Below are 15,535 nucleotides of genomic sequence, written 5' to 3' on the forward strand. Positions count from 1 at the left end.
GGAAGGAAGCCCTTATATACTCATCACTAGAATGGCAGCTGTGACGTCACCCTTATGGACAGCGGATACTGCACCAGCATATGGCATATGATAATAACGTGAAAGCAGTTGTAAGGTAAGGTGGTTCATACAGATAGAATAACATATATGCCATGATGCCGAAGACTTCAATATCATTAGCGTTATTCGTAAAATTAGAAAGAATTCCTACTCCTGCAGCTTGCAATATTCAATATTCATGAATTTAATGATGATAATGGTAATTATTGTGTTGATAATGATAATGGCAACGACATTGATAGTAAAAATATCAATCTAATCAAATTTATAATAATAGTAACAATAGTAGTAATAACTGCAGGTGGATATCCAAATCTGCGTCACTTTTAACATCCACGTCTGCAATAATGGGTGTTATGTGGAGATAATAACTATACACTGACACGCTGCGTACATTGGTTGGGGAGAAAGAGAGAGAAAGAGACAGAGAGATACATATAGAGAGAGATTATTATCTTAATGGTTATCATTATTGCTTTTATTGATACTTTATATACATACATATATACATATATATATATATATATATATATATATATATATATTACCAGCCATTCATTCCACTGCAGGATATAGGCATCTCTCAATTCACTATTGAGAGGTTATATGGCAGTGTCACCCTTGCCTGATTGGATGCCCTTCCTAATCAACCGCAGTTCGGCGCGCTAACACTTGTGCCACGGCGGCGACTTCCCCTATGACACCTGCGTTTGACTTCTCAAGGCGATATGTCGTTTTCTCGGGCTCGAGCTAGCAGTCAGAGCGCAAGCCATAATTATATATATATATATATATATATATATATATATATATATTATATAATTTATTTATCATTATCGCTATTGCTGTTATTGTCGTTATCCTCATCACTGTCGTTATTATCATTATCATTGTGATCGTTATCATTGTTATTATTATTGTTAGCATTACTGTTATCCTGATCATTATTTTATCATCACAATTATTATTATCATTATTTTTATTTTATTCTTATTTTTTATACCTTTATTATCGTTAATATTGGCACTATTATCATAATCATCACTATTATCATTATTATTATCAGGTAGATAGATAGATAGATATATAGATAAATTGATAAAGAGATAGAGAGGTAAATTGATAGATTAACTGATAGGTGGATAAATTGATAGATATATAGATAGATACATTGATAGATAGATAGGTAGACATATAAATTGAAAGACAGATAGAATGACTGATAGATAGAAAGACAGACACACAGATAGATGGATAGATAGAAAGAGAGAGAGAGAGAGGAGAGAGAGGGAGGGAGATAGATAGATAGATAGATAGATAGAGAGAGAGAGAATAAACCATGAGTGTTTTTAATCCTTTTAGCAATAAGAGAGGAGCAAAAGATGGGGGAAGATTCAGTGCCTCCGTTTCGGCGCAAAAAACAATCATTGTCTGTTCGTTTCGCTTCACTCACATGACACCCAAGCTTTTTACTAGAAGTACGAGGTGAGAATAGGGACATAAATACAGATTAAGGACAATTATATATATTTATATATATATATTTGTATGGTTATCTCTGTAATTCAGTAACTTATTTTTGTATATGTTTTTGTTTAGTCTTGTTACTATTCTGCATCGAAATCGATTCCTAAGTTCCACATGATGTTGCTGAATCGACGCCGAGCTTCACCCTTATCGGGAGAGAATTCGCACAGCATTCGTCACTCGCATCAATTCCGTGCGAGGAGCAGCCAGAACTTTACTTTACTTTACTGCTGGTCTCTCGCACAATCAGCAAGTCAGAACCCAGAAACGGTATTCTGGGAAATAACGAGTGAGAGAAAATATGCTGAGTTACGATCTATATGCAATTGACGCCGAGAGAAGGCGGGAAAAGAACACCCTTTTATTGATATTCGAGACGGACGTCCAACTACAAACGAGGACAGTGGAGAGATCATCGTCACAAGAAATAAACGAAAATGACAAAGACCGAGAAATGTGAATATAGATAAGAAATTATTAGAAATACTGGTTTGGTTCGGTTTTACTAAGAAGAATAATTTTTAATCGATTAGCTTTTATTTACGAGGATAAAATGTTACATCTGAATGACCCACTGACGCCGACTGCCTCACCCGTGAAAACATGAACAGGACGAGTGAGCGAAGGGGCCAGCGAGCATTGCAACGGACGTCCAGGAGGGGGTAATGAAGCGCGTACTGTTTGGCGAGCGCCTTGGCTTGCCTTGTGACTTGTGTGTGAACGTTGATGGTGCAGCTTGAGCTTTGAAAGTTCTTCCTTTGGCATCAGATTTTTTGCACGCTGAGGATGGATGGGATTTATTGATGTGGGTGGGGTGGGGGAGGTGGGTAGGTGGTGGGTGGTGGGTAGGAGGGAGCGGGGGCGTGGTAGGAGGGAGCAGGGCGGTAGGAGGGGGCAGGGGCGGGGTAGGAGGCCTCCCCCTCGTAGGCGACGTTGGCGACGTAGCCGTTGTCGTGATCGGCGGTGAATTCCACGATCTCGGTTCGGCCGTCGGGGAGAGCCACCCTGTACGATCCGGAGGTGACGTGACCGTCGCTGGTCTGGGCGTGGGCGTAGTCGTTGCCCGAGTAGGGGTCCTTGACGGCGTAGGCGAACTCGAAGGGCATTCCTGGCTGCTTGTAGGTCGGAGGAGGAGCGCCGTAGACGGGAGGAGAGTCGGGACGGGGGACGGCGGAGGCCACAGCCGCGAGGGCGCCCACTACGAGGATCAGCTGCAGGAGGGAACAGGGAATTCCGAGCTAAGATCAAATCACATGACAAAGAGAGCAAATCTCGCCGGGAAAAGCTGGCACATCAAGAGGAAAGACACTTCAATTTTGGAAGTAGAATGAAACAGAAAAGTAATATCATAACACTGCTGGAACAAATGACTGAGTCTTCTGGACGAGTGCTTCCTGTCAGTACGAAAATGACGAGAAGGGGACTAAAGAAGGGACAGAGACGAATCATAGAGAAAGAAAGGGAAAGGAAGAGGGGAAGAGGGAGAACGAGAGAAAGAAAGAGAAAAAGAGGGAGAGAGGGAGGGAGATATAGAGAAGGGGGTGAGAGGGAGAAAGAGAGAAAGACCTTAGAGACATTTTATTTTTCGAAAGCTACTTACTTTCGCACACATGTTGGTGTTGGTCGCAGAGGAGCTGAGTGAACAGTGATGCTCGGCAAAGGGAAAAACACATTTATATACTCGCCACCAGCACGGAAGCTGTGACGTCACTGCTAGGACTGAACAGTGGATGTTACAAACAGATGGCTTTAATAATAAGGAGAAAGCTGTTTTAAAATAGTAAGTAAATGATTTCTAGCAAAAGTGATGTTGCTGATAACAACGTTGTTCAGAGGTTTGCTTAATATGCTGATGAATAACAGTAAAAAGGACAAAATACACAAAAAAGTAATGATAAAATTCAGTTGATATCACGACGCAGGGATAAAGATAACTAAATAACTAAAAAAAATGTAGTTGATAATGATGGAATAAAAATATTGGAATTAATGATAACAACAACAAAAACAATAGTAATAATAGCAATAATGAAGATCATAATCCCAGTAATGATTGTGACGGTTTAGGTTTATGATAATGATAATGATATTAATACTACTATTATTACTATTATTGCTGATAGTATTAATGATAATGATCATGTTAATGATATTCATGATAATAATATATGATATTAATAATAATAATGATAATGTTAGTAATCATGATAATGATAATAATCATGAGAATGAGAATGATGATAATGATAATGATGATAATAACAGTGATAACAAAAATGATAACAACATTAATGACAATGATGCTAATAATAGTAATAAAGATAATGATTATAATGACGATAGTAATAATGATAATATGGACATAATAATAATAATAATAATAATAATAATAATAATAATAATAATAACAATAACAATAATAGCAGTGATAACAATGACGATAACAATAATAATGATGATAATAATAATAATAGTAATAATAATAATTATTATTATTATACTAATAATGATAATGATAATTACAGTGATAACAATTATAATGGTAATAAAATGAAAGATGATATTAATAACAATAATAATTATAATAGTAACAACAACAGTGATGATGATAATAGTAATTAGAATAATAAGAATAAGAATAAGAAAAAGAATAAGATTAAAAATAAGAATGATAATGATAGTAATAATAATAACAAATGATAATAATAATGATAATAATGATGATAATAACTATGACATGAATGATAATGATAGAAGTAACAGTAATGATAATGATGATATTGATGTTAATAATAATGATAATGATAGTACAAGAGATAACAATAATGAAGATGATGATAATAACAATACCAATAATAATGACAACAATAATGATAATAGTGACAATAATAGTAATAATAATGATAATAATAATCATAGTAGTAATAGTAATGATAATAATGATAATGATAACAATAAAATGATGATAATAATGATAATGATAATGATAGCAATAAAATGATGATAATAATGATAATAAAATGAATGATGTCTCTGCTTAAGTTCTGCCTAAACCTTTTAACTCTCCAATTTAACAGTACTTATTTTTCCAAAGTTTCTTATGTGAACTTTATCTTTCAAAACGTTTGTTCCAAAGCCACGTTTCTCTCTTTTGTCTCTCAGTTGGATTCTGTTTCATAAATTATCATTCTCTTTCGCTGTTATTTTTAGTATTATGATCATTACCAGGGCGGGGTAGTTGATAATAGCATATGTCATTATTAGTGGTAATATCAACAGTATTCTCGTTGCAATAATTTACTATGTTATCATTATTGCTACTATCACAGTACTACTATCGTCATCACTAACTTTATCAATAAAATCAATATCATCTCATCAATCATGATTTTAGGAAGAAACCTGCGAGTCATATCGAACCGTAGTGGGTTGCCATTGGCATCATCGTCTATAAAAAAAAAAAAGTATAAGAGAGAAAGAGGATTGAATCCGAAGGAGGGAGAGAGGGACGGAGAGAGAAAAAGAAGGAGATGACACTCTTACTTGGGAGTCAAGGATATTTATAAAGTTATGGAGTAAAGAGAGAGAAAAAAAAAAACGGGTGTAGCAAGAGGAGGAGCTACTACTGAATGGGTACAGACACCCCCTCGAGATACACAAATCACTAACATTCCTTTCTTGCGAGGAACGGCCAGAACATCTTATCGTACGATCAGCAAGAAAGGATTGAGTCAGCGGCACCGGTGAGAGCAACTGCATGCTATTTCGTGTCGTGTTAATAAGAGAAAACTTGATATAAGTTCTCATTTATCTGCAACGGGCGTCAAGATAATGCTTTGAAAGGAGAAGGGGAATAGAGAGGAAGGGAAGAACATGACGTAGAGATGGTGGGAGAGTCCTAGTCAAAAGAAATATATGGAAACCACAAAAGGAACTCGGGCAAGGAGTGAAAGGAGCAAAGGCTGTTAGGTTATACCACGAAAAAAGAAAACGTTTCATCGATTTCCTTTTATTTACGAGGATAAAATATAACGACTGAATGACCCACTGACGCCGACTGCCTCACCCGTGAAAACATGAACAGGACGAGTGAGCGAAGGGGCCAGCGAGCATTGCAACGGACGTCCAGGAGGGGGTAATGAAGCGCGTACTGTTTGGCGAGCGCCTTGGCTTGCCCTGTGACTTGTGTGTGAACGTTGATGGTGCAGCTTGAGCTTTGAAAGTTCTTCCTTTGGCATCAGATTTTTTGCACGCTGAGGATGGATGGGATTTATTGATGTGGGTGGGGTGGGGGAGGTGGGTAGGTGGTGGGTGGTGGGTAGGAGGGAGCGGGGGCGTGGTAGGAGGGAGCAGGGCGGTAGGAGGGTGCAGGGGCGGGGTAGGAGGCCTCCCCCTCGTAGGCGACGTTGGCGACGTAGCCGTTGTCGTGATCGGCAGTGAATTCCACGATCTCGGTTCGGCCGTCGGGAAGAGTCACCCTGTACGATCCGGAGGTGACGTGACCGTCGCTGGTCTGGGCGTGGGCGTAGTCGTTGCCCGAGTAGGGGTCCTTGACGGTGTAGGCGAACTCGAAGGGCATTCCTGGCTGCTTGTAGGTCGGAGGAGGAGCGCCGTAGACGGGAGGAGAGTCGGGACGGGGGACGGCGGAGGCCACAGCCGCGAGGGCGCCCACTACGAGGATCAGCTGTAGGAGAGAGCAGGGATTTCCAATCAAATGAAACACAAGGATGAGGACGAAGGGGACATTTCATGGAAGCAGGAATGTCGCGAGTAAGGGCACGTCAATTTTAGTTTTTTTTTTTTTTTTTTTTTTTTTTTTTTTTTTTTTTTTTTTTTTTTTTTTTTTTTTTTTTTTTTTTTTTTTTTTTTTTTTTTTTTACAGAATCTTAATCCTTTTCGAATCAACAAAGGAAACCTTGAAGAAATACTGCAAGAATGAATCTTGTGGCGGAATGCTTAGTGCTTCTGGCTGAGGGCGACATGTCATACTGATGGCCTATTCATGTTGCTGATGATAGATTCATGGATGGTATTGCAAAGGCAAAACGTTATGTGGAAGAATATGGAATAAGGGAACTAAAGAAGGGGCATAGGGACGAGGAGGGATTGATGGAGGGAGAGAGAGAGAAGAGGGTTTGCTAGCTCGAAAGCTCCTCACTTTCGCAGGCATGTTGTTCGCAGTGAGCTGAATGAGCTGTGATGCTCGGCTGAAGGAGGAAGCCCCTTATATACTCATGTTGGAAGTTGTGACGTCACTGTTACGACCACTGGACTGCAAAGGCAAATTGATGATAGTAAAAGCAGTTTTAGAATGGCAAACAAATTAGCAAAGATGATGTTAGCAACAGATGCATTAAGTAGGTATTAATGATAAAGAATAAGAACAAAATGCGGTAAAGATGGTTATAGTCCTCCCGCGATACTGAATGAAAAAAAAAAATTATGATTATAGAATAGCAGACATACCTTCTGATACCATGAACATTTTCCACAAGATTAGACATTGCTACTAAGACTAATAATAAAACTGACAATGTTCTTGAGATTAGTAATATCAGTGATAAGGATGTTGATAATAATAACGGAAATAATATTTGTGATAACACAGACAGTCGAAACAAAAATGTTAGTAATAATTACAATAACAACAATAACAGTGACAGAAGGTATGATAGCAAATAATGATGATAATGGTAAAGGCAGTAACTAATAATGATAGTGATAATAATTATGATAAAATCTTGACATTATTGTTATCATTATTATTATTGTTATTGTCATCATTATCACTTTTATTACTATTATCTTCGTTGTTATTGTTATTATTGTTCTGTCACTATCATTATTATTATTATCAGTGTTATCATCATCATCATAATTATTATTATTATCATTATTATTATTAGTATTAGTATTAGTATTAGTATTATAATTACTTTCATCCCCAGTGTCATAATTGAGCCTAAAATTGTCATTTTAGGAAGAACCTCATTTGTAAGAGAATATATTCTATCTCATTAGAGGAAAGAAAAAGGGGAAACAAAGATGAAGAAAGCAAACGAGACGAAGTCGAAGAACAGAAAAGGAAGAAAAAGAAGCTGAAGAAAAACAAGAAGAAAAGGGGACGAAAGAGAGCAAGGAGAAGAAGACGATGAAGAAGAATAGAAGGAGAGCAAGAAGACGAAGAAGAAAGTACTAGCAAGAAGGAGACGGAGCAGAAAAGCAGGAGAACAGGAAGAAGATGAAGGAGAAATGAAGATCAAGAAAAAGCCGGCGAAAGAGAGAAAGGAAAATAACAGGAAGAGATTCGAAGCACTTTCAGGAAGGGTCTGCTCCTTTTCTAACTCCGTCGCCAGAGAGCAGCTGCGGAGCGACAGCGAGAGTGTTTGCGGTGAGCGACTAGTCTGCCATTGAGTGAGAAGCGGCGTTGTAGTGAACTTTTTTTGGTATTTTAAATCATTATGTAAATAAAGTAGTATTTTAAATCATTATGTAAATAAAGTACTCAGAAGTAGTTCAGGAGCCTTGCCAACGTAAACGACCTTGTTTCGTTTTTTCTCGTTTAATTTGTTTTAGTTTGAGTGAGGATATTATTTCAGTTTTGTTTATCTTTTGTGTTCAGATACTTTTCTTTTTATTATACTTATGTTTATCGTCTGAAAGCCATCCACTTTGCCACATTCAAAATCCTCCTCAGCCACAGTACTTTCAGAAGTGATTTCATGCAGCACGAGCATCAGCTGTGAGGAACAGCCAGAGCATCTTGTCTTACAGCTGCATTCTCTGCAATCAGCGAGTGTAAGTGTAGTGAATCTCCAGCCAAGGGATGGAGGAACCTGGGGAATTCACGAGTTTCCCCTCTTAAGAGCAAATGCGGCCGCCCATGCCAGTGGGTGACCGTTTCCGGGAAGCTGTAGAGGGGAAAGATGTTATTTTTTAATGGTGTTGATTATGTTTTATTGTTGTGTTAATTATAATGATTGCGTTTTTATTCTCGTTTTCTTTTACCTGACCGCATAGGAGAGCACCTCCTGCCTTATGGGGATCGGATAATCATCTCTTTTTACTTTTTTTTAGTCTAATTTTAATAATTCTCATTCCTTGTCTTAAGATTCCTTTTAAACTAAGCCATCTTTTGAAGGGAATAAGTATTTTATTAAGAGGGGAAGACACCGTTCTCTCGACAGCAATGCGAACTTTCACCCTGTTTGACCCGAGATTCCACTAATTTTTGTATTACACACCTATATCAATGCGGTATTGCATTATTCCATCTTTCTTGTATTAATTCTTGCTGGGGAGGGCTATATTTAGGTCCCGAACGGCCAGGTCAAGGTCACTTTACGATCACCAACTTACGTTCCTGGTCGAATTAACCAGGTGGTGGCAGCTTTAAAAAATCGTACTAAGGATCGACGGTTAATCTTATAGATCACGACACAAGCAGCACCGGCGAGGGCAAGTGCTTGCTATTTCGCGTCAAGGTATTTGCAAGCGAAAAATTGCATCTACGATCTCTATCCGTAACTGACGCCAAGAGATCCACCTCGAGAGAAAACGAGTAATATGAATATAATAATGATGAATGAATGAGGTATTGGGATAATGAATCTTGATGAGGGAAAGGGAATAGAAAGGAAGGAAGGGAAGAATGTGTCCGTCGATGCTTGAAGCGGACGTCCAGCCACACAAGGAGTCAGTGACAGAGTCTTAGTTAAAGGCAAGAAACAAAAATAAAAGACATTCAGAAAGTCAGAGAAAGAAGCTAAAGTATCTTCGGTTACAATGCAATTAGAAAAAAAAAACAATTATCGAGTAACTTTTATTTACAAGAGTAGAATACAGAGACTAGAAGACGCGCCCATTGTGAAAACAAACAGGACGAGTCATTTTTTTGTTGAAATGAATTTCCATGTGGAAGCAATGAGACACTTACTGCTGAAGCACAGGAAGCACCTAGGTTTTGCCCTGTGACTTTTGCGTGGATTTTAATGGTGTGGCTTGAGCTTAGAAAGTCCTTCCTTTGGCGTTGGATACTTCTTGAGCAAGGAGCTTTTGGCAGAGCCGCCTGTGCGCTGAGGATGGATGGCATTTATTGGTGTGGGTGGGGTGGGGGAGGAGGGTAGGAGGTGGGTGGTGGGTAGGAGGGGGCGGGGGCGTGGTAGGAGGGAGCAGGGTGGTAGGAGGGTGCAGGGGCGGGGTAGGAGGCCTCCCCCTCGTAGGCGACGTTGGCGACGTAGCCGTTGTCGTGATCGGCGGTGAATTCCACGATCTCGGTTCGGCCGTCGGGAAGAGCCACGCTGTACGATCCGGAGGTGACGTGACCGTCGCTGGTCTGGGCGTGGGCGTAGTCGTTGCCTGAGTAGTCCCTGACGGCGTAGCTGAAGTCGAAGGGCATTCCTGGCTGCTTGTAGGTCGGAGGAGGAGCGCCGTAGACGGGAGGAGAGTCGGGACGGGGGACGGCGGAGGCCACAGCCGCGAGGGCGCCCACCACGAGGATCAGCTGCAGGAGGGAGCAGAGAATTCCGAGCTAAAATTCACACACGAAGAATAGGAGCCTCGTAGGAATGCAGAAATATCCCGAAGAAAATCACTTCATATTTCCCTGTTACATGATCTGAAGTAATATCTTGGAAACAAAAGAGAACTTTGAAGGAATAAATGTAATTAGTGAATATTTCGAAGGCAAAAAGCCACAAAGAACAATATGAAGCAACGGAGCTGAAGCACGGACAGAGAAGAATAAGGAGCAGGAGGGGTGGATGGATCTAGAGAGAGAGAGGAGAAAGAGAGAGGGTGGGAGAGAGGGAAAAAGAAAGATTCACTAACTAGAAAGTCATTTTTTTAACCGAAAGCTACTTACTTTCGCAGACATGTTAGTGTTGGTCGCAGAGGAGCTGAGAGAGCTGTGGTGTTCGGTCGAAGGAGGAAGACCCTTTTATACTCACCATGGAAGTTGTGACGTCATTGTCACGTGCACTGGATACTGCAAAGGCAAATGACGTTGATGATAAAAACGTGAAAGCATTTATAGAAAGTCAAATAATTTTAGCAAAAAATATTTCAGCAACAGATTCATAATGTTAATGCTATTAAGTAGGTACTCCTGATACGAATAGGTAAATGCGGTAATGACGTTTTATGATAACAGATCAGCAGATATTCTTCTGATGCCGAAAACAGCAATACCATTAACAATACTTGCAAAATTAGACGTAAAGATCACGTTCTACCACTGCCGGTTACTACAGATTACAGCACCGATAATGTTCTTGATTGTGAAGATATCAATTATCATGATAATGATTTTGGTAGGAATAATGGTAGTTATGATGATAATGACAATTGTAACAATAATGGTAATAATGACAATAACAATGATAGTGAATATAAATATAAATTAATGATTATGATAACAACATTGATGATAAGCAGAATAACTCGCGAGGCAGTTACGTTTCTCTATTTTGCATGAACTGTTAATCCTGATTAGAATCAAGCATCGATGCAAAGATTGACAGAATTAGAATGAAAACGAGACTGTTTTCTCAGGATAAGAATATGACTGTCTTCACTCCTGCTGATTCGTCTGCGCCTCTCAGCGTCGACTTGACTTAGCATAGTAATGATAATGATGTTAGTAGTGATAATAATGATAATGATAACAGTTCTATTAATGATAATAATGATGATGATAATGATGATATTGCTGCTAAAGATAATGATAATAATGATAATGATACTGATGCTGAAATAATTGTAATAATAATTATAATGTCGGTAATCATGATAGTGATAATGATAAGGATAATGACAGAAATAATTACAATAATGGTGATAAAGAATAACTACATTATCATAATCACTGTTATCATTATCACCATGACCATTGCTATCATTATTACTGCACTCACTACAAATATCATTATCCTTTTTATTACTATTATTGTTTTCAATATCTATATTACAGTTATTATCATTATTATCCTCTTATTTTTTTTTTCATTATGATCATTATTCTCATTATTGTCGCTGCTATCATCGTTTTTTTCTCTTAGCATAATAATTCTCCTTACCATTACTATCGCCATCATTATTATTATTACCAGTGTCAAAATTGAGCCTCATTTGTGTAAGAAAACATATATGTTCTTAAATCTGGTTGGATGAAGGAGAAAAAGAGGACGAACACGCAGACGAAGAAGTGAAAAAAGAGAAGACGGAGAAGACGAAAAAAAAAGAAAAGAAAAGGAGGACCAAGCAGGAGGAGGAGGAGAGCAGAGAGAAGAAGGAAAAGAAGAGATTCCAAGCACTTTCGTGAAGGGTCTGATCCTTTTCTAACTCCGTCGCCAGAGAGCAGCTGCGGAGCGACAACTAGTGAGAAGCGGCACTATAGTGAATAAGTTTTGTTATCTTGAATCATTGTACAAATAAAATACTCGTTTTCTCTGTTCTTAAAAGCATCGAACGTTTTCCGCGGGTTTTGTCAGCGTAGACGACCTTGTTTCGTTCTCGCCAGGAATTATTATTGCCTTTTTAATCTGTTCTGGTTTGAATGTGAATACAGTTTCAGTTTTGTGAATCAATCATCTTGCGATGATAGAGTTGAACAGAGAAAGAGAATAGGAAGGAAGGAAGGGAAGAATGTGTCCGTCGATGCTTGAAGCGGACGTCCAGTGAAAGAGTCTTAGTCAAAGGAAAGAAACGAAAATAACAAATGACATTCAGAAAGACAGAGAAAGAAGCAAAGGTGTGTGCGGTTTCAATGCAATTAGAAAACAGTTTTATCGAGTAACTTTTATTTACAAGAGTAGATACAGAGACTAGAAGACGCGTCACCTGTGAAAACATAATCAGGACGAGTCAGTTTATGTTGAAATGAATTTCCATGTGGAAGCAATGAGGCACTTTCTGCTGAAGCACAGGAAGCACCTTGGTTTTGCCTGTGACTTTTGCGTTGATTTTGATGGTGTGGCTTGAGCTTGGAAAGTCCTTCCTTTGGCGTTGGATACTTCTTGGGCAAGGAGCTTTTGGCAGAGCCGCCTGTGCGCTGAGGATGGATGGCATTTATTGGTGTGGGTGGGGTGGGGGAGGAGGGTAGGAGGTGGGTGGTGGGTAGGAGGGGGCGGGGGCGTGGTAGGAGGGAGCGGGGTGGTAGGAGGGGGCAGGGGCGGGGTAGGAGGCCTCCCCCTCGTAGGCGATGTTGGCGACGTAGCCGTTGTCGTGATCGGCGGTGAATTCCACGATCTCGGTTCGGCCGTCGGGAAGAGCCACGCTGTACGATCCGGAGGTGACGTGACCGTCGCTGGTCTGGGCGTGGGCGTAGTCGTTGCCCGAGTAAGGGTCCTTGACGGCGTAGGCGAACTCGAAGGGCATTCCTGGCTGCTTGTAGGTCGGAGGAGGAGCGCCGTAGACGGGAGGAGAGTCGGGACGGGGGGCGGCGGAGGCCACAGCCGCGAGGGCGCCCACCACGAGGATCAGCTGCAGGAGGGAGCAGGGAATTCCGAGCTAAAAAGGGAACTTTGAAGGAACAAATATAATTAATGAATATTTCAAAGTCAAAATGATACGTAGAATATGAAGCAACGGAGCTCAAGCACGGACAGAGAGGATTGAGGAGCAGGAGGGATGGATGGATTGATGGATGGAGAGAGAGAGAGGGGGGGGGGGGGGGGAGTGAGAGGAGAAAGAAAGATTCACTAACTAGAAAGTCAGATTTTTTAACAGAAAGCTACTCACTTTCGCAGACATGTTAGTGTTGGTCGCAGAGGAGCTGAGAGAGCTGTGATGTTCGGTTGAAGGAGGAAGACCTTTTTATACTCATCATGGAAGTTGTGACGTCATTGTCACGTGCACTGGATACTGCAAAGGCAAATGACGTTGATGATAATAACGTGAAAGCAGTTATAGAATGTCAAATCATTTCAGCAAAAAACATTTTTAGCAAATCAAATATGATGCTAAGTAGGTATTAATAATAAAAGCTAAAGATAAAAGATAAAAGTCTTCAGCAATACTGAAATAATATAATTTATTTGTGATAATAGATCAGCAGACACACTTCTGATGCTGATAACAGTAATACTATTAAACGTGCTTGCAAGATTACACACAAAGAGTTCTACCACTGCCGCTACTACAGATGACAGTACTGATAGTGTTCTTGCTAGTGAAGATATTAATGATCATGATAATAATAATGATTATAATCATAATAATTATCATGATACTGATAATGATTGTGATAGGAATAATGATAATTATATTGATAATGACAATTGCAACAGTAATAATGGTAATAATGACAATAACAATGACAATGATAGTGAATATAATAGTAATTAATGATGATAATGTTAATAACACTGGTGATAATCAGAATGACTCGCGAAGCAATCATATTTTTGTGTTTTGCAAGAACTATTAATCTTGATCAGATACATGCATCGATGCAAAGATTGACAGAATTAGAATGAAAACGAGACTGTTTTCTCAGGATAAGAATATGACTGTCTTCACTCCTAGTGATTCGTGTGCGCCTCTCAGCGTCGACTGGACTTAGTATAATAATGATAATAATAGTAATGATGATAATGATACTAATAATGAAAATGGTAATAACAATTCTACTAATAATAATTATGAAAATGATAATACTAAAGATAATCATAAGAATTATAATGATAACACAGATAATGATACTGATAATGATAATAAATGTGATAATAATAATTCAGTAATCATAATACTGATAGAACTACTACTAGTAATGATAATGATAATTATCAATAACAATAATAATGATAAATATTATTAATAACAATACTAATGATACTTATTACTAATAACAATAATAATGATACGTATTACTAATAACAATAATAATGATACTTATTATTAATAACAGTGATAATGATACTTATTAATAACTATAATAATAATAACAAGGATAATCACGATAATTATAAAAAAATGATTTCATTATCATTATAACTATTATTATTATCATGACCATTGACATAATTATTATTGCAATCACTACAAATATCATTATCATTATTATTGTAGTAATTGTTTTTCATTATCATTATTCTTATTATTATCAAGATTACCATTATTGTCGCTGATATAACTTTATTTTTGTACTCATTAGCACAATCAGTCTCCTTATCATTTTTATCATTATCATCAATAGCATTACCAATGTCAAAATTGAGCCTGAGATTGTTGTTTTAGGAAGAATCTCATCTGCATAAGAAAACACATTTGATGTTAAAATCTGATTGGAGGAAGGAGAAAAAGAAGAAGGCGAAGACGAACAAGCAGACGAAGAAGTGGAAAAAGAGAGAGAAGAGAAGACGGAGAAGGAAAAGAAGAATATATAGAAAAAGGGGGACAAAGAAGGAGGAGGAGGAGAGCAGGGAGAAGGAAAAGAAGAGATTCCGAGCACTTTCAGGAAAGGTTTGTTCCTTTTCTAACTCCGTCGCCAGAGAGCAGCTGCGGAGCGACAGCGAGAGTGTTTGCGGTTAGCACCTAGTTCTCCATTAAGTGAGAAGCTGCACTGTAACGAGTCAATTTTGGTATCCAATTATATTACGATTAAAGTACTCGTTTTCTTCGTCCTTAAAAGCATCGAACGTCTTCCGCGAGTTTTGTCAGCGTAAACGACCTTGTTTCGTTCTCGCCAGGTTTTATTATTACCGCCTTTATATTTTTATTTTCATTTAATCTGTTCTGGTTAGAATGTAAATACTATTTCAGTTCTGTGTACCTCTCAACATGCTGCGAAAACGTTTGTCAGGAGAGATTTCACACAACACGAGCATCAGCTGCCTGTGAGGAACAGCCATCTTGTCTCACAGCTGCCTTCTCTGCGATCAGCGAGTGCAAGCAGCACCGGCGAGGGTAAGTGCTTGCTGTTTCGTGTCAAGGTATTTGCAAGAGAAAG

The 15,535-nt window shown here is 38.8% G+C and overlaps 4 protein-coding genes across 4 annotated transcripts; all 4 read right to left on the reverse strand.

Moving 5' to 3' along the window:
- Nucleotides 1–2,105: 2,105 nt before the first annotated feature.
- On the reverse strand, nucleotides 2,106–3,220 carry LOC125036017 (cuticle protein 18.6-like). The gene is made up of 2 exons (XM_047628373.1): nucleotides 3,188–3,220; nucleotides 2,106–2,798 (listed from the first exon to the last, which is right to left on the reverse strand). Exons 1-2 carry the CDS (start codon nucleotides 3,197–3,199, stop codon nucleotides 2,385–2,387), a joined length of 426 nt encoding a protein of 141 aa, XP_047484329.1. The 5' UTR covers nucleotides 3,200–3,220; the 3' UTR covers nucleotides 2,106–2,384.
- Nucleotides 3,221–5,580: 2,360 nt separating this feature from the next.
- LOC125034685 (cuticle protein 18.6-like) lies at nucleotides 5,581–7,091 on the reverse strand. The gene is made up of 3 exons (XM_047626596.1): nucleotides 7,054–7,091; nucleotides 6,746–6,794; nucleotides 5,581–6,334 (listed from the first exon to the last, which is right to left on the reverse strand). The coding sequence occupies exons 1-3, from the start codon at nucleotides 7,089–7,091 to the stop codon at nucleotides 5,858–5,860; spliced, it is 564 nt and encodes a 187-aa protein (XP_047482552.1). The 3' UTR covers nucleotides 5,581–5,857.
- Nucleotides 7,092–9,395: 2,304 nt separating this feature from the next.
- LOC125036841 (cuticle protein 18.6-like) lies at nucleotides 9,396–10,469 on the reverse strand. The gene is made up of 2 exons (XM_047629721.1): nucleotides 10,451–10,469; nucleotides 9,396–10,090 (listed from the first exon to the last, which is right to left on the reverse strand). The coding sequence occupies exons 1-2, from the start codon at nucleotides 10,460–10,462 to the stop codon at nucleotides 9,680–9,682; spliced, it is 423 nt and encodes a 140-aa protein (XP_047485677.1). The 5' UTR covers nucleotides 10,463–10,469; the 3' UTR covers nucleotides 9,396–9,679.
- A 1,965-nt stretch (nucleotides 10,470–12,434) lies between these two features.
- LOC125034694 (cuticle protein 18.6-like) lies at nucleotides 12,435–13,338 on the reverse strand. Its single transcript, XM_047626608.1, has 2 exons — nucleotides 13,327–13,338; nucleotides 12,435–13,095 (listed from the first exon to the last, which is right to left on the reverse strand). Exons 1-2 carry the CDS (start codon nucleotides 13,336–13,338, stop codon nucleotides 12,655–12,657), a joined length of 453 nt encoding a protein of 150 aa, XP_047482564.1. The 3' UTR covers nucleotides 12,435–12,654.
- Nucleotides 13,339–15,535: the final 2,197 nt, after the last annotated feature.

This window comes from Penaeus chinensis, chromosome 2 (assembly GCF_019202785.1).
Source record: "Penaeus chinensis breed Huanghai No. 1 chromosome 2, ASM1920278v2, whole genome shotgun sequence".
NCBI classification, from domain to species: Eukaryota; Metazoa; Arthropoda; class Malacostraca; order Decapoda; family Penaeidae; genus Penaeus; species Penaeus chinensis.

What these genes read in the sequence shown, in the direction of transcription:
- LOC125034685 (XM_047626596.1), bottom strand. Translation starts at nt 7,091, where the DNA reads ATGTCTAATCTTGTGGAAAATGTTCATGGTATCAGAAG. An exon ending in AATGTTCATGGTATCAGAAG is followed by an intron (nt 6,795 to 7,053) that starts GTATGTCTGCTA and finishes TTCCTCCTTCAG; the next exon opens with CCGAGCATCACAGCTCATTC. An exon ending in CGAACAACATGCCTGCGAAA is followed by an intron (nt 6,335 to 6,745) that starts GTGAGGAGCTTT and finishes CTGCTTCCATGA; the next exon opens with AATGTCCCCTTCGTCCTCAT.